This window comes from Phalacrocorax aristotelis, chromosome 2 (assembly GCF_949628215.1).
Source record: "Phalacrocorax aristotelis chromosome 2, bGulAri2.1, whole genome shotgun sequence".
NCBI lineage: Eukaryota > Metazoa > Chordata > Aves > Suliformes > Phalacrocoracidae > Phalacrocorax > Phalacrocorax aristotelis.
Genome location: NC_134277.1, coordinates 63,099,769 through 63,120,358, shown reverse-complemented (window position 1 = coordinate 63,120,358; position 20,590 = coordinate 63,099,769). Strand labels below are relative to the sequence as shown.

The 20,590-nt window shown below is 38.2% G+C and overlaps 1 protein-coding gene across 1 annotated transcript in view; it reads left to right on the top strand.

Moving 5' to 3' along the window:
• Window positions 1-20,590, top strand: part of TPPP (tubulin polymerization promoting protein) — a 64,740-nt gene that overhangs the window by 25,447 nt on the left and 18,703 nt on the right. Inside the window, exon 3 of the mRNA XM_075083820.1 lies at window positions 17,930-18,083. Within this exon, the coding sequence (XP_074939921.1) occupies window positions 17,930-18,083 (154 nt within the window). The remainder of the gene's footprint in view (window positions 1-17,929; window positions 18,084-20,590) is intronic.

The following is a 20,590-nucleotide window of genomic DNA, read 5'->3' as shown; positions in this document are numbered from 1 at the left end:
TAATTAACACTTGGCATATGTGTTTGCTGCAGGTATGATCTCAATCTTGGAAGAAGTAATTTGCTGAGCAGCACAGCTTCTCCAACATACGTGATGACTTTTAAAGGAGTTGTAGTATTGACTAACCCCTCAACAGCATTGTTAATTGTCCTATGCTGTTTAAGAAAATGAGGCACATAAAGTGTGCCTAATTTGCATGTACTCAGAAGAATTCTGGCCAACATTTGTGCTTGTCATCTTCAGTGAGCTCCATTTGAAAACCTGTGAGGCTTTTTGGGCTTTGAAGAGTGAGAGGATTTGACTTCTGATGCCTCTAAAGGGGTGGACACCCTACCTCTGCTGCAGGGTAGAAGGGCACAAAGGCATTTTAGGTTTTGTAGCTGTGGTCTCACAGGGCTGCTTTGACCTATGTAGGTGTAGGATAAGGTGTTTAGCAGTGCATAAAACTTGCTTTGGTTATGTTCTACCCTATCAGACTTTGTTTAGTAATTGAAGCAGAGCATTGGCCTGAGCCAGTTTCTGTTGGACTCCCCTTGGTTTTGCTGTCTTTACTGTTAGAAGTTAACTATAAATATATGCATCAAGTACTTATGCTAGTTTTAAATTAACTACTTGTATAAAGATACCTAATATAAAGGTTTTGTGATTAAAAATGACCAGCATGTACCCTGCAAAGATGTTTGTCCGTTGCTTGTTATGGGGGGCTTTCCACAGTCCTGCACAGGCTGGTATATGCTGTGCAGCACATAGAGCTTAACGGTGTGCATATACATGCCATTGTCTTAATCTGTTGGTTTTACGTCATCCTGTTTTTCTGCAAGAGTCAGTTTGCAGTTTTGCTTTATAGGCTATGAGGATATACTTGACTTGCTTATGAACAGCAGCCTACCCTACAGGCAGTGCTAGTGGAGTATGAGATGTCAGATGTTGAATTAGCTCCCATGGAATTTCATCGGTGGTCCTAATTCCGAAGACTTTATATCACAAATAAATGGTTGTATAAGAATCTGGTAGGTAAGGCAGTCTTCTGACATATGCACTGGAATAAGAGCACAGAATTCTAATACTAATTGCACCATTAACTGGCAACAATTTAGAAAACTTACCCTCCTGTACCAAACATTGTGGGAATGAATATGACTACATTGAGTATCCTTCTTACACCAAAATACCATATTGTTAGCAAATGACAGTTTGGAGCAATACTTGACTTTCTTGCTTCAGCTAGTAAAATCAGTGGCTTTGAAGAAAATGTCAGCTTCAGAATATAGATTCAGGGAAAAAATATGTGAAGCCTTATTTTCTGAATCTAAATAACTAAGCTGCTAGATATTGCTAATGTAAGAACGTAATAATTTCTCTTTGGAAATAAAACAGAAAATACCCTTTATACAAAGCAGAAGTCAAGAAGGCAACACATATTTAGCAGCGTATATTCAAAAACTGGAGAGTGGTGACCTGACAGAGGAAAAAAAAAATGCATCTAAAGGGAGTTTCTATTTCTCTTCAAGAAGGTTTCTGATATTTGGTATGGCTTGTAACATTGTGTGGGCTTTTTTTTTTTTTTTTGAAGGAAAAGATTCTAAGGTATTTTGAGCGTATTAAATGCTATTAACTATTCATTGGTGTCTGATCACCACAACATTGTTCAACTGGACTCATCTAAGGACAGCTTCAGTTTCATCCTGGCATGCAGAGGCGTCCTGTGCCCTGATAGATTTTGCAGCAGATGTAAGAGACAGGCTAAATTTGGCAGAAATTTCCCCTAATAGTTCAGTAACTGTAGCTGCTTCCTTAGTTCAGTCACTGAAGTTATGTTAGACATCTCCAAAATCGTTGGAATCTTTCCCAGCACTGGCTTGATACCTTCCTTCAGTAGCTGTTGATCTAAATAAGTCACTGATTTCCAAAAGAATGTACACTTGTTCTTTCATAGTCTCCTCTCTGCTTTCACAATTCATTCCAACATCTTGGAGGCTTCCCAATTGTTCCTTGTAATTTTGGTTTGTGATGATGATGTCTGCAAGATAGAAAACTATATGGGTAAACCTCCATTTATTGGAAACTTCTGGATTTCTTTAAATACAGCTAGTGCTTTGAATTGAGAGAATTGTGATATAAATGAAAGAATATCTGTATTGCTGTTAACTGTCATAATTTTCTGCATTTCTTTTGGATTGGTTTCAGATGCACATGAGTCAGCACTGTAAAGACTGATAAACAGACCTTTAAGCCAGGGGAGGAGATAGATTCCAATAGAGAATTTGGTCACTGTCTGTTTATAGCTTTCATGAAGTGCCAAGACAACATTGGCATGGACTGTTCTGCAGATTCTGTGGTACAACTGAGACTTCCATTAGTAAAACATGTTTCCCTCTTTGGACATAGAGTGGGGATCAATCTCTCTCACCCTGAGGAGGACTGCCTCAGAATCAAATGGCTTATTTCTGAAGCTGGATGTAGCATTATTGTAATTACTTGTTTGGCAGACTTTCTCTGGTAGAGTTATCTTAGGATTTTTAACTTTAGCTTAGGATTTTTACCAGGAAATTGATAGAACACTGTGGTTTGCAAACCCTCTATTTTTTTTATCTTCAATCTCTGCTTTGCTCACATTAAACTGTTTAGGTCTTGGAGCGCAGGGGCCTGCATTTATTGCTTGCGTGGCATATTGTGCTTCCTGCAGATGTTCCTTGTTCCTTGGATGGGAGGTGTGGAGATGGCTCTTGAGGTACACAAATTAAATAGGCAGATGCATTAGCTCTTTTTTTCCCCCGAAGCTGTGCAAAGGTACATATCTCCACCAGATATGGTAAGGAGAAATCACAGAGGCATAGCAGAGGAACTGATTAAAGAATATTCTCTGCATTGGCAATAGCATACTTATGGAATTGTCTTTAGGTTTGTGGATCTGTAGAAGAAATGAGTCACCACCTTTCTCATATGCAAGTGTTATATAGCTTTTGCTGCTGTATAATTTAGCCTGAAGACTTCCCACCTGCATCAACAGCTAACCCTAGCCCTAATTGTCTTTCTGTAGGAAAGAGAAAGGACGGAAACAGCCCAGAACTGGTACTTGACTAGAAGGCATGGATAATGGAAAAGCACGTATTTACTTCTCAATTTATTTATATCTTTATGGCATACATGAGCAATAATGTTTTGAGACCAGCTACAAGTGTTAGCAGGATATGAGTCTTTTCAGCTTCTACATGAAAATTCTTGCATTTTCCAGCAGTTAGAAAGTGCTCATCACTCTGTATGCTCTCATGGAAGTTATTTCAGTGCCTGTTCTGAAAAAGAACAGTAAGATTTTTCTGGAAATGTCATTGATGTTTGAGTGAGCAGATAGAAGTAACTTAGATATGTACACCATTGCTTTTATGGAAATGTTGCAACAGAGCTTTTTCCAAGAATGTAGGATATGTATAAAGTCAGACCACTCAAAGCCAAATTAGCTTTTTTATGTCCATATAAAAAAATTAAAGCACTGTGCTTAAATATGAATCCCATTGACATGAAAATTGTCTTACACTTATTCTTTGGTCTGAATGGAAGTAGCCTTGGATTATGATTATTCATGGTTTTGGTTTGCTAGGTTTTTTGGTTTCTTGTCACCTGATTGCACCATCAGGTCTCTGAAAAATGTTGGCCTGCTTGTTTTTGTTGAAGTGTTTTTCACCATGCTTCAGTTTCATGTTAATTTGAAAGCATTTTTTTATGTGTCATGAGAAGAATTCAATGAGTTTGGTGTTCCCCTATTCATTCACTGTGGTAAGGTCATATCAAAGCTATTGGAAAAGTGAACTGAGCAAAACTGTGCTCTTGACATAGAATTTGTCTTCTGACATTCATCTGAACATGCCACCTTAAAGAATTAATTTTCACCATGATTTCTGAGCTACAATTTGCATATGTGGTTTTCAAAAATACCATGTTCACCAATTAAAACTCTTTGTTGCTTAAAACCTTTCATTTAAATGCATAGAGTTCTAGGTGACTTGTATATAATCTGAACTAGAAAGCATGACGTCTACCAAACGAAAACAAGAACAAATGTAGAGATATTTCTGCAAACTTGGATTTGGTGTCTGGAGCACCTTCAGCTTTTGGTTTGTTTTGTCATGTGAAGACGATATAGAAAATGCAAGACTGGACAGTTTAAAAAAGTTCTTACAATGCTTATTTAATTTCAGCTTACTCCCTAATTTTTCATATCTGCAAGAATTAGTTTGGACTTGTAGATTTCCTGTTTTGTTTCCCTTCTCCTGGTGTTTTTGGGGTTTTTTGTTTGTTTTGGGGTTTTTTTTGCCTTTTTTTCCCCTGCCCATTTTTTTTTTCCAAATGATAGGAAAATACTTCTTCTGCGTGTTCAGTTTTTGAGTGAGCTAACTAGCTTTGTTCCTGGTTGAAGTAACTTGATGTTTCTGCAAGCGTGTAGCTGATCGAACAATGCTGTATCCAAAGCAAGAACATGATTTGAAGTGTTGGAATGTCAATTGTATACATCTCAAATGTGTGCAATTTTTTTTTCTGTGTGTGGGTTTTTTTAACTTGTGGGCAAAGATTAGGAGGAATATTTTGCACATCAAACTACTATACGTTTCCTGTTTTCCTTTTTTAAATAGTACAGTTCTCCACATGTATATCTCTTCAAATATTCTGTTATTCCCATTGTAAACTGTTTGAGAGACTGTTTTGGCCACAGTCTGCCTGTTTTTCTGTCTTGCTTTTTGTTTTGTAAAACGGGAATGACTGCCGACAATGGAGACAATTGCATTTGTAATTTTAAGTCTCTAACTGCTGTTTCAGAAGACATGAAGGTAAAAGAGATATGGGGAGCTGGACATTGTTGTGAATGTTGGAGTTTTAACACATTTAAATCTCACAGCAAGGAACACATATAGAATGGGAAGGTTGGAGACCATCTGCATATTTAGAGCTTTCCTGTGACCACCCGATTTTCCCTTTCCTGTGGGAAGGCAGTCTTCCAGAAGAGGAGGCATGGGAAGTTTCTTCATTATTTAGGTTCTATGTCTTGTTTTCCTTGAAAGAGAAATTGTGATATTTCTGCTGTGTGTGTACCTACAGTCTGGAGTCTCTTTCCTTGAAGGCTGTGATTTAGTCCTTGACTGTTGATTATGACAAACAGATGTCTCATGTGTTTCTCTGCATGGGACCTCTGGATATGGACTGCCATTGAGGTTAGTTTTTCTTCTTTCACTTGGTGAGTCATTCTTGATTTCACACTTTCTATCGCCATCCATGGTTAATGATTCCCATAGACTGAGCTTGTGCTCTCAGTTAACGCCAGCTGTCTATTTTAATGCTGCCACCTTCTCGTATTGCCAGCAGAAAATGCTAGTAGATATACATACATCTGTGTGTTCTCCCTGTCTTCAGGGTCACTAAAACCCCTCCCACATACACACACTTTTTTACTTACATGAATAAATCTTACCTCTCAGGAAAGCTCACTGTCTTTAGCTGTCAATGGGTTCAGAAATTGCTTTCGTGCTTATGTGTGATTTTACATGGGAAAAAATCCCAACCCTGTGAAATCCTTTGAAAAAACTGGGATGTTGCTCTTGTAAAACCCTCTGACAATGTTATTTTCTTATCCAGACAGTCTGATAAAAATCTGTTGGTTTTCAATTCTGTGTTATTAAATTCTAAAGGAAAGTCCTACCTCAGAAGCCAGAGCATCAGTCTCATCTAATCCATAGTAACATTTTTGGAAGCAATGAGCTGCTACCACAGTCCCCCAAATACATCAAGTTGTGCTGCTTGATATTTATATGATGTTTCAGAAATAAATATGAAAGACACTTCTACTCTATAGTATTAAATGGCATTATAAATTTCTCAAAAAAAAAAAAAAACCACCAAAAACAACAAACAACAACAACAACAACAAATCCCACACCAAACCAGTCTGTAACTGGAAATATTTACTTGGAGGGTAGGGGGGAATGTCCTGGAGCTGGAGTGGAGCTGGGTACCTCTGCTATGAGGTAGTAGTGCTTTCTAAATTTCTTGGCCACAAAATATGAGTAAACTTGCTGTGTCTTGGCAGTATGGTCATTAACAAAGAGCTGCAGCGCCTGAATAATAGAGGGAATATGCTCTATGTGAATTAAAGGTTGCTTTTCCCATCCCTTTCCCTTTATTTTTCTTGTCTTCGGTAAAAAGAAAAAAGTCACTGACTGAACAGTGTAACTACTGAATTAGGATGGGAGTTTTGTTAGATACCTCACTGGAACAGTGTGTTCCAGACATCTTTCCCTATAGGAACAACCAATAAGATATTCAGATTGCACTTGTAGTTTTAGCTGAGCTCCATAGTGATTAGAAACATGTCCCTGCAACACACACCCTTTGCCTTGCCATCATCTTGCATTGTTCTTTTCATGCCATTCTGATGTGGATTGGCTCAGCATAGGTGAAGTGGCCATTTTGGTAGCTATAAAGATCCTGCCTGGGAATTAAAAACCCCTCATAACATTAGACATTGTAAAGTCATGGAGCTAGGCTTTTTGCTGAAACATCACAAAATCACAGGAAGAAAAGAAGAAGGAAATTCCAGGAAAGTTAGCAGCATGTAAAAGTTTGGGATTTTTAAAAATATAATCTTATGGAAAAACTGAGAGGATAAAAACTTTTTTTGATGATAAGTTGCTAGAAAGAAGCTTGGATCCTCACTGTTGTTGCATATTTAATGAGTTGGATTCCGTTGTTATTCTGTTCCTTGTGCAATGGTTTACTTTCAAGATCGAGTTCAGTTCTTAATGAAAGCATAATTTAAGCTCTAATATCTTGAGACTTAGTGAATTAAGATCCTAATACGTCAAGCCTTATTTAATAATGCCATTGTTCTTTGGCCTTTTCTAGTTGTATTTTGAATTTTGTCTGAATCAAGTAAGATGTTGTATCATACAATCATGCAATATCTAGTCCTTAGTGAGATACTGAGCTTTTCTGTTCTGAGCCTCATTAATAAAAACAGCAATGTCTTATGTAACTGTTTGATTTCTACCACGGAGATTTCAGTTCTCTTTCCTCTATCAAATGCCACGTCCTGTTCTTGGTTAACTGGTCTCACCAAAAGAGACATTTGCTCCCTGAATGTCAACACAGTCGAAACATAGGTACTGCATGTGGAGAAAAAGGAGTAAGAAAGGCTACTGGCTGTCAAAAGCCTGAGGGGACTGGGAGCTAACACAAAAGTTCATTGGGTTACATCTCTTTTCCTATCTCTGATTGTCATGTGTTTATACAAATTCAGGTAATACTTTAAGAGAAGTCCCAAAAAAAGCTAATCTGAAAGTTGTCCTAGAGAATCTTTTTCTTTTCATACTTACAAACAATTTTTTATATTTTCTGTGGATTAACTGCTTCGGATCAAATGTATATTTACTTTTGCTTAGGGGGTGTAGGTCCGTGCAGCATTGGCCTTGTCCTTGGTCATGGCTTGTATTCTGGCTTCCTTTCAACACTGTGTTGGACATTGTTTCATTGTATGTAGACTGGTCTCCTTTTTCACCAAATATTTCATGCTGCTGGGGAGAGTGAATAAAAATAAACCTAGCTGATGGTTTTGTGGGTTTTGTGGTTTGTTTGTTTGGTTTTTTTTTTTCTGGGACATGAATGAGATGTGTCAGCTCATATGGGATTGCTGGTGAGCTCTAGAAGGATGCCTTATCTGTTTCCTACTTCTTTTTCCCTGACTTACCAAGCAATGAGTTCATGTGCACTGCTTTAACTGGCAGAGAAAGTACAGGTGATACTGGTTCTTTGCCCTGTCCTTTAGGCTGCAATACCTTTGCCATAAGCCTCTGCACTTCAACAGCAGAAAGAGCTTTTGAAACTGTAGCAGCTGTATCAGCTTCTTCAGCCTTCTGAAAGATAAAATGGTAAGCGTTATTACAAGAAAATAGCTTCTTACCACTAGCTTGTGTAGTAAGCTCATTACAGCCTGGGGAAGACTGACAGATGAAATGATTAGCTATTGAGAACTGGTAATAAATCTTTAGCTATCCTTAAGTGCTTTCATTTATTGTTAGGAGACTGACTTCATGAGCACTATGACATCATCCTCTTGGATTTTCATATTTTGAATGTGCTCAGCAGTGTCCCTGGCAGCTGTGAGCTGTATTAGGTTGTTACACTGTGATTTGACAGTTTCTGCTTTGTTCCCCTATGATCTGTGTGTGTGCGTGTCCAGCCTGGTACATATGCTTAAGATGGCAAGAACCAAAGAGAATGGCAAATAAATTGAGCCCTCTGGAGAAGAAACCAGCATATCTGCAGAAACCTGATTCTGAGGCACAGTCTTCCTGCTTCAGCACTAGTTTGTCCTCTACCATTTGGGTCAAAGACCTGTCTGCAGCCTCTTTTTATTTGCTGTCCATGTCTTACATCTTTCTGTACTTTGGCTAGCTTCCCTGCTGCTTTCACTCCCCCTGCCATGTCCTTTAATATCGAACTTCCACCTGAGTTGTGGTGACAATGTGCCAGTCCTTTGTGCCCCCAAAAGATATAATTTCTATGTTACTGAGCAACACGCTCTGTAACTTGCGTGTCATTTATTGGATTTTTTCACAGAAGTAGACAGCATTCTAAGGATAAAAGCAATATGCTTGTGGTTAAAATTACTATCTTTTATCCATTGTGTGTGTACAGTTATTACATTCTTTGTGTAGAGTCCAGGGGATTGACAGCCAGAACATCTCTCTTCTTTGTATGATACCAGTTAACAAGGAAAAGTTTAAGCCTTCCCAGACTACTTGGTAGCACATGTTTCTGTCTCTCTTCAAACTTGGGTACATGCCTGTCATGAGCAATACATTTGCAAACTCCTTCAACATAAGTTGGGGCATGTGCTTTCCTGAGGTTTCACTGAGTTTTCCAAATACTTCCTTTGCAGCTTTTTATCAGTAACTAACCATTACATGGATCTTTTTTTCATAAATATCCAGATATTGCATTATTTTTGTTCACTTAAACCTAAAAAGAAACAACCCAAACAAGTGTATTTAGCTACTTTCTCAAGCTAATTTCATCTCTTCCTCTAAGCCCTATATAACCATCAGACCTACTTTCTGCTTGGACTTTTTCTTTTCCTCATCCTCCTTAAGTCCTATAAATCTCTTTAACTCATTCTAGGCTTTGCTTTCCTTTGGAAGCTTTTACCTACTGTATGTTTTGCAAAGTAATTTTCTTTCTCCAATCCCCCTCTTCATTCCCTTCCCAATACTATTTTATCTGATAGGCGCTTAGCTTTTGGGCTTGCCCCGCCTCCCCCCCCCTTTTTTTCTTTTTTAAATGGAAACGAATTTTGACTGTGAGTGGAGCACATAGGAAGGAAATGCTACAAAAATAAAGCCAAGAGGAAAAAAGGCAAACTTCAAATATAGGAGAAGAGAGTTTTCATGAGAGAAACCGAAAATATGTAGCCTGATAAAGGTATCGACTGCTGTTTTAATGAGATGCTGAAGTCCTCTTGGTTCAGATTTTCAATGCGTGGCAGTTCACAAGCTGTAACAGTTTCAGATACTTAAAATGAACTAGGTTCACTCTGCTTTATCCTTGCTCAGTAATGAGACAAAAAGCGTCTGGAGGGAAACTGGCACTTCCAGGTTCAGTTCCTGAGTGAAGGATCTGTGTTCTTCTGCCCTTGTTGCCCACTTCCTGACTCCAGAGAGGTTTCTGCAAGTCATGCTTATTGCTGTGATATAGAGAGAGCATTTTGCACTGCATTTTGCATTGTACCTCTCTTCTTGCTATGCTCTCCTGGAATGATGAGAAAGCTCATGATGGCATTGCCTTGTGATTGAGACCTTATCGCTCTCTACAACTACCTGAAAGGAGGTTGTAGCGAGGTGGGTGGTGTTGGTCTTTTCTCCCAAGTTACTAGCGATAGAATGAGAGGAAACATCTTCAAGCTGTGTCAGGGGAGGTTTAGATTGGATATTAGGAAAAATTTCTTTACTGAAAGAGTGGTCAGGCATTGGAACAGGCTGCCCAGAGAGGTGGTAGAGTCACCGTCCCTGGAGGTATTTAAAAGACTTGTAGATGCAACACTTCAGGGTGTGGTTTAGGAGACATGGTGGTGTTGGGTTAACTTTTCCAACCTTTGATTCTATTATTCTAAGTTATATTTATAGACTAATTGTGAAGGTCATCTGGATGTCCTTTGTTAGTCCTAATCTTTCTTTCAAGGGAACCCACTTCTCGTAAATAGCTATGCACCCAAAGGTGCCTGCGTTCCAGAAGTGGCTGCTACTTTAGCTGAAGATCTCTGTTGTATCTTCTTCCTAGGATCATTTTTCTGAGGATATCTTCTGGAAATATATTTTCTTTCCTAATAATTTGCTGATTTACTTCTGCTTTCATCAACACCCAAATGTCTAATTTCATTATCCCAGTTTTACCCATTAATTGGGCAGAAGTCTCTGATGCAAAGTGATACGTCACGTTTTGTTTTCTTAATTGGTTCTTTTACAACCACCTTTCTTTAGAGCTATTAGATAATGCAGTGCAAAGAACCTGATAGAATTGTATTACAGTATCTTTCTTCCTCCCCTCCACTTCTCCCTTCAGGTATATTTATCTAATTTTTACACAAGTCTCTGCTTTGGGTTATTCATACATTGTTCAGTTTAATCCGAGAACCTGTGTTCTCTTTCATATGTAAGGTTTTTTTGTGTTCTATATCTAAATCTCATAACTTTGTTCTTGACAGATATATAGCAAGAAACAGATCTTCACAGGATATATTAAATACTCAATTAAATTTCAAGGTTCTAGCAGCCTGGTTAGCCTACCTAGGGACCTAGCTTTAGTTTGGGACCTTTTTTTTTTGGCTATGAATTGTGGGGCTGATGGCCAGTAAAAATGCTGAGCTGTGTAGCCCAAAGAGAGCAGACAGTGAAAACTGTAAACCACAAAAGGAAAAAAAATAACTACTAGCCCCATGGCATCATCTGCTTCTTGGTTAAACAGATTAGCCTTGGACTTTGTGCTGGTAACATTACAGCAGACATTCTTGGAAAAAAAACATGCATCTGTTAGATGAGTGATGTATTTTGCAGAGACCAGTACAAACCTTTTTTGCTTCAAGGAATCTGTCTGTGGTACCTTTTTACTGTCAATGTGTACCGTACAAATACCATTAACCAGTTCTATTAATGTCCATTTTGTTTATAGACTCATCAAGAAGATTTGCTGTGTTTTCATAAGTAGAAAGGAAAGAATAAATGTCAATTCTGCTAGGCAAACGGGAGTGAATGCTTTGGGAAATACCACAGTAATAATCATAAATTTGCTGCTGTGAAGTAGCAAATTAGAAAAATTTATTTGTATGAAAATCAGGGAGTTTCAGCTGTAGCAAGTTTTAGTATGGCAGATTGCACTTGGAGAAAACGTTAAAAAAAGAAATCTGGACAAGTTGAGCAAGATCCATCTATTATTTCTCTTAAAAAAAAAAAAAAAAAAAAAGTGAAACATGTTTTAGAAGAAACGCTTCTCATTCCCCTTTTCTTGTTTGTTTTTTAAAGTAGAAACAGCTGTAATTTTGACATCTGGTCTGAATGTCATTAGGTAATATGCTTTTGTTAGGGTTTGGGATTAAAAAGTCTGTATGTATGGTCTGGTCTCAATGTTATTATGGCACCTTTATGTGATTAATTTGAATAATTTACATTCTTAATTCTGATCATCCAGGCGTGTTTCTTATTATTTGGTTAGCAGTTATCTACATGTATGTAGGAACAGTAGTGGCAAATCCAAAATTGCCTGATTAAACTTATTGTGCCAGTAAGTCAGAAACTGTGACAAATAAGCTACTTGGGCATTCTGTTGCTAGTGCAATCCTTTATTCTGTTTTCTGAATGAATGAGACTGCACTAGGAAGGGAAAAAATATAGGGAGTACCCTGTTTGTTCTGATTTACAAGAGATGATGCTGTTGAGTTTTGCTTGAATGCTTGGCTGACCGAGACACCAAAATCCATGGCAAATTTAGACTAAATAAGCCTTACAAACAAAACTTCTTGTACAAGAGTTTATGCAAAAACATTTGCTAGGCTCTCACCTCTAGTTATGCTGTCTTCAGACCCTTGTCAGACTTCCTGTACTCCTTAGACCTTTGTGGGTAGGTGACAACTTCTATGGCAAAACAGTACTCATTAGTGTATCCTGCTGTAATCCTCTCTGGAATGCTAGCAAGAATAGAAGCTTCTCTGAGTACTTTTACATCATCTTTCCCCGATTCAGCCTAAGAAAATTGAAAGGGGAAGTGACCTTTTGGGATGGGAGTATGGGGTGACTTTTGGTAGCTCAGAGATTAAGACAGGAAACTATTAAATTGGAGACTTTGCTGTATTAACAATGAACTGTAATAGTGCTATGGAGATAAATATGTCTAGTATTAGTCAAGGATTTTATGTATTGGGTATGCGGAGTGTATTTGTATTAGCTTTTCTTTTCAGCTAAAACTATAGACAACTGTTAATCCAAATAGTATTCAAGTCCAAGTAACATAGAAGTATTAATTTGCAGCGGTACGTTTTCACACTGCATTGTTCTAATCTTGTGAACACAGGACACTTAGTAGTAATGTCTGCAAATAAAAACCGCATGAGTTGCTATTGCAATCTACTTTGGCCAATGTTTGATCTTTTATACTTTATGTTCACTATGCTGATATCCAGCCTCAGTACTGATGCTTTTACATATGTGAACTTGGGTTCCCAAAAGCAAACTGATGAATTCAAGCGTTAGTTCAGAATCTCCCCATTGATAGTGATTACATGTAGAGAGATCCATCAAGGAAGGGGAGTGAGCGGAAGCTTCCTAAAATTCTTCTGAGTATGTTCAAACTGTTCCCAAAGGTAGGCATAGACACAAGCAACTTTCAGTGTGTACCATGAATACATTGTTTCCTCCACAAAAGGATGATGCATTAGAGTAATTCTGTTTATTGTAAGAAGCAGAGCTTAAAATAGAATGGCATGTAAGAATGTATCCTTCTTAAATATAAAGCTTTCTTTTTGTCATAATAAAGTGCAGGGCTTTAAAAATTTACTTTATTAATGTTCCTCTTACATATATTTTTTCTTTTCATTGAAGTGGCCAATGTTAGGATGTCTGTTTTCATAAAAGCCTTTTTTCCCCTCCACCTTCCCTCTACTGTTTCTAGTTTCCATTTTTGTCTCATTTTCTGGTCAGATAGTTTTAATTAGCATTTCCGGTGTCTAATTGTATCATGTTTCTATAGCTGTTCATACCTTCCGTCTATTCCATTCTTCATATTTTTTCTTTCTTTCTTCCCTCTCCCCCTTTTCTTTTGTAATGTACAGTATTTTGTCTTCTTTCTAGGTCTCTATTCTCTGGAGTGTTAAACCTAAGAGGAGAGTGTTAACAGCTGAGAGATTGCCCTTGGCCTACTTAATTGTAGACAAGTTGTTTGAACTTGTAACACTTGGAAAATGAAAGTTAATGTATTTGTTTTCTTATTCCCATGGAAACAAGATATTTATAATGAGCTTCTAAAAACAAGTTACAAATATACACAAAGAAGCTGATTCTTTGTAGCAATTGCTTAATAGAAACTGGTTCATCTGGGGTTTTTTAGTTGGGTTTTTTTTGGTTGGCTTTTTTTTTTTTAAGTTTAACCTTATGACCTCTGGAAAACCAGTGTTAGGAAGGGGCTATCTGAATGTGTACAGGGTATGAAAAAAAATGATGGAAATAAACTGAGGGTGCAATTGCCTTGTGTGTCATGCAGCATTCAAAGTACTATCTTCTTGAAAGAAGTGTAGAATAGTTTGGGTTGGAAGAGACCTTTAGAGGTCATCTAGTCCAACCCCCCTGCAGCGAGCAGGGACATCTTCAACTAGATCAGGTTGCTCAGAGCCCCGTCCAGCCTGACCTCGGATGTTTCCAGGGATGGGGCATCTACCACCCCTCTGGGCAACCTGTGCCAGTGTTTCACCACCTTCAGTGTAAAAAATTTCTTCCTTACATCCAGTCTGAATTTACCCTCTTTTAGTTTCAAACCATTGCCCCTTGTCCTGTTGCCCTGTTAATAAGTTTGTCCTCATCTTTCTTATTAGCCACCTTTAAGTACTGAAAGGCTGTAATAAGGTCTCCCCACAGCCTTCTCTTCTCCAGGCTGAACAACCCTCTCTCAGCCTGTCTTCACAGGAGAGGTGCTCCATCCCTCTGATCACTTTTGTGGCCCTCCACTGGACCCACTCCAACAGGTCCATGTCCTTCCTGTGCTGAGGGCTCCCGAGCTGGACGCAACAATCCAGGTGGGGTCTCACCAGAGTGGAGTAGAGGGGCAGAATCACCTTCCCTGACCTGCTGGCCACGCTTCTTTTGATGCAGCCCAAGATACTGTTGGCTTTCAGGGCTGTGCGCCCACATTGCCAGCTCATGTCCAATTTTGAATCCACTAAGTCCTTCTCTTCAGGGCATTTTTGTGGACCTGGAGGGGGCTGATCCTGTGGCTTAGGAGTGTGTAAATCAAGAGCTATGCTGGTTTGTAGAGACACTTTGAGTAGGCAGAAATGACAGAGACAGTCTGTTTTCTCCTCTGTATTCAGCCCATGACTGTAAAGATAGAAGAGAGGGTAGGAGTGTGCTGTTCTGCTGAGTAACAACGATGACAGCAGCTGCTCAGAGCTCTTTGAGACTTGCTTCTAGAGACAGGAGGGGTTGTAGCATTTCTACTTGGTAATTTAGATGCTGTGGTACGTGGCATACCAAAAGTGCCAGAACACGTGAGTTATGTTCTTAGGGTTTTCCACAAGGCGTAGCATACTTCGCAACTGTGGAATTTTTGAGTTAATTATGATTCTTTTCAAATGGGTTTGATAATATTATAATAGGTGGGAGGGGGAGAGAGGATGGTTTCGGAGTGTAGAAAAAGATAATGAGTTTAAAAATTAAAGTTGCTTTATTTAGGAAACTTTTACTTGTAATATGGTTCCAAAAATTCCTTTACTCCCACTCCTATTTTTAGTGCCATTCCAGTTAATGATTTTTGCTGGTAAAGAATATCTGCTATGATGCGCATTTCTTTTTCTTTTGGGTCCAGAAGCAATACTACATCCTCATATATGTGTCCAATTTGCGGTTACATCTTAAGTTGGAGGGGAAAAAAACGTCATTTCCTTTCCCCATGTTAGTGTGACAGGGAAGAGACCAAATGTGAAAGGTATGAATGCCTATGCCTTAAACCAGAAGGAGGTGTTCTTTGTTCCCATTAATACAGGAAAAAAGTTGTGCTTGTTGATAAGTGCGGAACCAAAAATTCTACATGTGTTAATAAAAATAAAAGGAATCAACATGAACTGCAACAGTTTTTATTGAAAGTGCTTGTTCCCTTTCCCGTTGTGATGATCGTGACTGATGATCCAAGCTAAACCATAGCCATCCTGATTGGAGACTTCTGGGTAATCCGTGTGTTATACAAAATAGCATTTGAAAGGTCTGTACCTTAGTCTTGGCTGTGAGTCTGTTGTGAACAAAGGCCTTAGTGTGGTGTTATGCTGAAGCTTTGTAGTAATTGCCAATACTGTATTTTTCTAAATGAGAGGCAGACCAAACTGAAGTCCTGACCTCTTGAACTAGTTAAAAATTCTTGGATGTGTTTCATCAGAAGAGGGATGTTAATCCTATTAATGAGAATCCTCGACAAATTCCAAGTAGCTAATTGCATTTTATTCCATGTATCTTTCTGATTAATGAAATACTGGATTATAATCTTCATTTCTACTGTTGTGATGCTCTTTTAGTAGCTAATTTCATGAGATACTCCAGCATATGCTTCACCTAAAGCAGACAATTAGTTGCAAACAGCCAAGTTTTGTCAAAAAACAGATAAAGTTTATTTCTGGCTGAAATAGGGAGTGTGAGAGATGTAGGCATTTGCTACGTGTTGGGCTACATTGGAGATAAAGGATACTAGTAATGAACAGCATGTAAAGGGTTGCAATAGTGTTGAGGTTTTTTGTGAATAACCAATTTCTCCTTGTTTCAAAAGCCTGGGGTAACATTTCATTTTGTGTTTAACTGAAGTAGGAGTCACTTCCTAACTGTTGGTGTCTAAAACTGAGAAAACTCACTTCCCCCTTTCATTAGTGGAGCCACCTGCCAACTGAGGGGGATTTGACCTCTGAAGGCGTCTGAGTGAAGATCAAAGATAAATCAATGGTAAATAGTTGAATTGCTCTTCACAGTGGCTCTTTGTGACACTTGAATTAAAATTAGATTTCTACATATAGTTTTTCTAGCCTGAGACTTCTGTTACCAGTGCACGCTTTCTCTACCCTTGCATCTATTGTTTATTTCTGTATAAACAGCTGTCACTGTTGAAAGAACTGGTCTGGGTTGTGTGGTGGTGTTTTTGGGGGGTTTTGGGTTGGTTTTTTTTCTGATTTGCTTTAAATGCTCTCTAAATTGGCATAAAAAGAAATGCTTAAGGGGCAAACAAAACTCATGTAGTAGCATGTTTCCCAGCAACACAGACTCTCAAATATTTTTTCAACTTTGAGGGTTTCATAATGTTGTAAGCAATTGAAAACATCATCTGCTATTAAAGGTGGTTCTGTTTAAGGTTACATCAGTATAAGTACCAGAACATCTTTCTGAAAATTTTTCACTTTGATCTGTTAAATTTTACCTTAAAACAGATGGCTACATTTTGGTATGTAAACTGTTGTTCTAAAGATCAGGGAATCTGTCATTTAATAACACAGGAAAAGGTGTGTTTTGTGTGTGATATAATTCATAGAAAAGCTGTTTGGTTTTTTTTTATTTTAATGGTGAGTACTCACTAATGCTGTGGCCTCATACTTGAATTTTAAAATGAGGAACGGTAAAAATAGTTTCATATTAGGGAAAAGAAAGGAACCGTGTATACTCCTCTGTGTTATCTCCTGCCTAAACAAAATATTTTAAAATGCCAGAAAACAGACATGCATTGATGCCCTTTTGGTTAAACACATCTCTGTAGTGAATGCTGAGTTTCTTTGTAAGAGTTTTCTCAATTGAACTCTTCGGCCTGATGGGTGTAAAAGATCTGCAGGAGTAACTGTATAAATAGATGTTTGTAAAGTGTGAATTTCCCACTCATCAGATTTTGCACTGTACAGTGCTATAGCAAAATCTTCTCCACTAAAAGTAAACCTAAGCAAGTAATTTACTAGTGTGGAAATATGGGCTTCCTATTACTGAAAGCAACATCAAGTCTTCAGCTCTGAATTTCTGAGGGGTTTATGAGTTTTTCAGACTGCTATGTTGTGTTTTCCATGAACCTGTGAATATTTTATGAAGGTGATGGTCTAAGAAGGAAAACAGGTATTGAAATTAAATGCATTGCTTTAAAATTTGTCAGTCTTTAATAGAGGAGGAATTTCAAGTTTATAAATGCTTTTCAATAGTTTGCTTTACACACAGCATTATTCTTAATTTACTTGTGAATATGTAAATAGTGACCTCTGAATAATATGTCATAACTAGTTATTCAAAGAGGAATAAAAATATTAAATAATAAAAATCACCTAAGATGATTCAGCTCTTGTCTTTTATGCATGCAGGCTTCACAAGTTATCAATCAAATGAGACTATATTTCTTTGAGCTACAGACATTCTGACAGCAGGCTGGGTCACTTTATTTCCTCTTTATTTCTGAATGTTCATCAAGGGAAGTTTCTAAAATGCTGTCCTACTGATGTTCGTAAAAAAGAAAGTGATGTTCCTGGGATATGTTTTATTAGACACCATAAATGGGCTGCATGGGTCTTCCTGTTCTGTTGCAGTTTTCTGTTGTTCACTGTGGTAAACTGAAACCATTCTGTTATTCTTGGAATGCTTCTTGTGCTCTTGTAATTTCTTTCAACTTCTGTGTGTTTCAACAGGGGGAAGTCTTCCAGAACTATCACTTTTGAGCAGTTTAAAGAAGCTCTTCAAGAACTCTCCAAGAAGCGATTTAAAGACAAGAGTGATGAGGAAGCCGTTCAAGAAATATTTAAACTAATTGAAGGAAAAGCCCCAATTATATCTGGAGTAACGGTATGTTACTGATCTAATGGATGGATTGTTTTAGCTGTCCTTCGTTCTACTGCAGTGTTATATTCACCTGCTTCCCTTTACAATCCACAAATCCAAGCAGTGTGCCTCTGTGGGCCTGAAGGCAACAACTGTGCCTGGGCAGGAGCAGAGATTATGCAACAGCTGAGTATTGCACTACTGTGTATTCTTGTGTGGCACTGTCATTGCTGCTGCTAGGAATTGTAGTACCATCTAGCAGCACAGTCAGGAAAATTTAAGGAGAGCTCCTGTATGTGGTTAGAAGAGTGGTGTATCCAAATCAAAAAGGTAAAAGGGAATTAAATTTAGAATCTCATTGAACACTTCTAAGATGTGTGAACTACCAAAAAGGCTAAAGCAAGGACATCTTAGAATACATTAATACACCATGTGAATCCCTGAACACTGGAAATCTGGGAATAATTATCATATGGTCTGGTCTTTGTTTTTTGTTTGTTCCAAGTCTGTCAGAACTATAATGTTCTTTCCTTTTTCTTTTTTTTTTTTTCCTTTTAAATATTGGCATTAAGCTTTATATGTGAAAAGGAAGTTATAAAGCCTAGTGTATAAAAGTTTAGTTGTCCTTTTAAATGCTCAGGTTAGGCAAGCTTTTAACCTGTAGTTTAGGAGATCTTGGAGTATTTACCATCAACTTCAACAGTCCTGTCCATTTAGTTCATCTGCTTAAAATTGTGATCCTCCTGAATTTTGGCTGTAGAGCTGTGAATGAAAACGTAATTGTAAATAATCTTTCCAGAAACTGGTTCTGCACAAATGAACAGTAGAAATATCAAGTGGAGAGATCTCTTTTGAGTTGTACTGTTTGTCAGATTTTTACAAGATTTTATTCTATTATTTCTGTACTCTCATTTGAAACAAGTGGTAGTTTTGATAGACTTAAAATAATGAACCTTTCTTTTTGTCCTTCACTGATTTTAGTGAGTTTGAATAACTTGTTCGTCTATCCAGGGATTATCTCTTTGAATTGTGCACATTCTTCTAGGCCTCACTCCTGATTTCTGTTTTTGGTATTTCAGCAGTCAGATGCTGAAATGATAAATGGCTGCTGATAAGGGAACAGCCTCTTTCTGCATGGATGACAGGGTAATGAGAGAGCTTTGCAGATGCAGGGTAGTATTATGTAGGTGCTGCAAAGGTATACAAATGTGCCAGCAGCAGGGACAGAGAAATGGAGGGGGAATATGAGCCAGCAGCGTGAGGCTTGCCTGTACTGTTATAGTATGTGCAGTCCTGGGGAGAGTTGGAAAAGAACCGAAGAAATAATGGGAGAGCAGGGGGATCACAATATTGTCTCCTGCTTGCTGGCAAAGTAAGGAGCAGGAAACAGAGTTTAAAGGGAGGGAGATTACAGGCTGGGAGTGTTGGAGGGGAAAACCCCCAAATTTTTGTTTTATTTTGTCATGCTATTTTAGTTTAACCAGGTGCTAAAAAATTACCCAAACATTTGGATATTAAAGGCATTAAAATAAATGAATACACAGCTACTCTCCCTCCAGCAACCTGGGAATGCAGATATGAAATCTATATACAAGCATTCTAATGTGTTGTTTACTTTGGGAAGTCTAAGACCTGGAAATTTTAAGCTGGACTGCTTTCTGTATGGTTAGACAGAGTTATAGGAAGCTTTTCTTAAACTGTTCTAGGATAACACAACCATGCCATGTAGTATGTACCCTGCTCTGTAGAACTGTTGTAGGCATATAGATTTGGTTCAGGTTTCAGTCAGAAAACTTTAGTGTGACTACTGACACATTAATTTAAACATATTAGGGAGGGAGTTGAAAGCATTATTAAGTGAGGCTTGTGGGTAAGTATATTTCAGCAGCATTTGGAGATTTTCTTGTCTTACCTTATGTTTTGTGCTCTCCGTTTGGGGAGGAGGCAGGGCAGGGCAGTATGTATGTACTGAATGGCAGCCTGGGGAAACCACTGCTTCAACAGGATGATTGGGAAGTTTACTTTCACATCAGACAATGAGGGGTTTAGTGTATGTTGTGGTAGAATACTTTTTTTCTTTTTCTGTTTGGTTTTGTTTTCTTCTTCAGAATGTTGTAGAATTACAAAATCCCTGCATGTGGTTGAGAAGGCTCAGCAGCCAGACACTGAAACTGAATGAAATTTTGGGCTGCTTTCTAATCTGCAACTGAAGGTGTATGGTTGGCTTGGTCACACAGGAAGAAAAACAACAGGCAAGTGATAGGGGCTAATTAAGCCATAGCTTTATTAGCTCACTTGGTAGTGATCTGGCAATAGAACATACAGTACAGGTCATATATCTTTGACAGTTTACAATCATACATGTAAACAAAGTCTAGGACCTTTTAGTTGCCCTCACTCCTACACAAAGAGTACAAAAGCAAGACAGAAGTTCTTTATTTTCCTGTACCAAAAGCTGTGTGCTGTAACTATGTTGAATGCATTTCTACACCTCCTGTGGAACAGATACTTGCCTTGGTCATTGCTGGCTC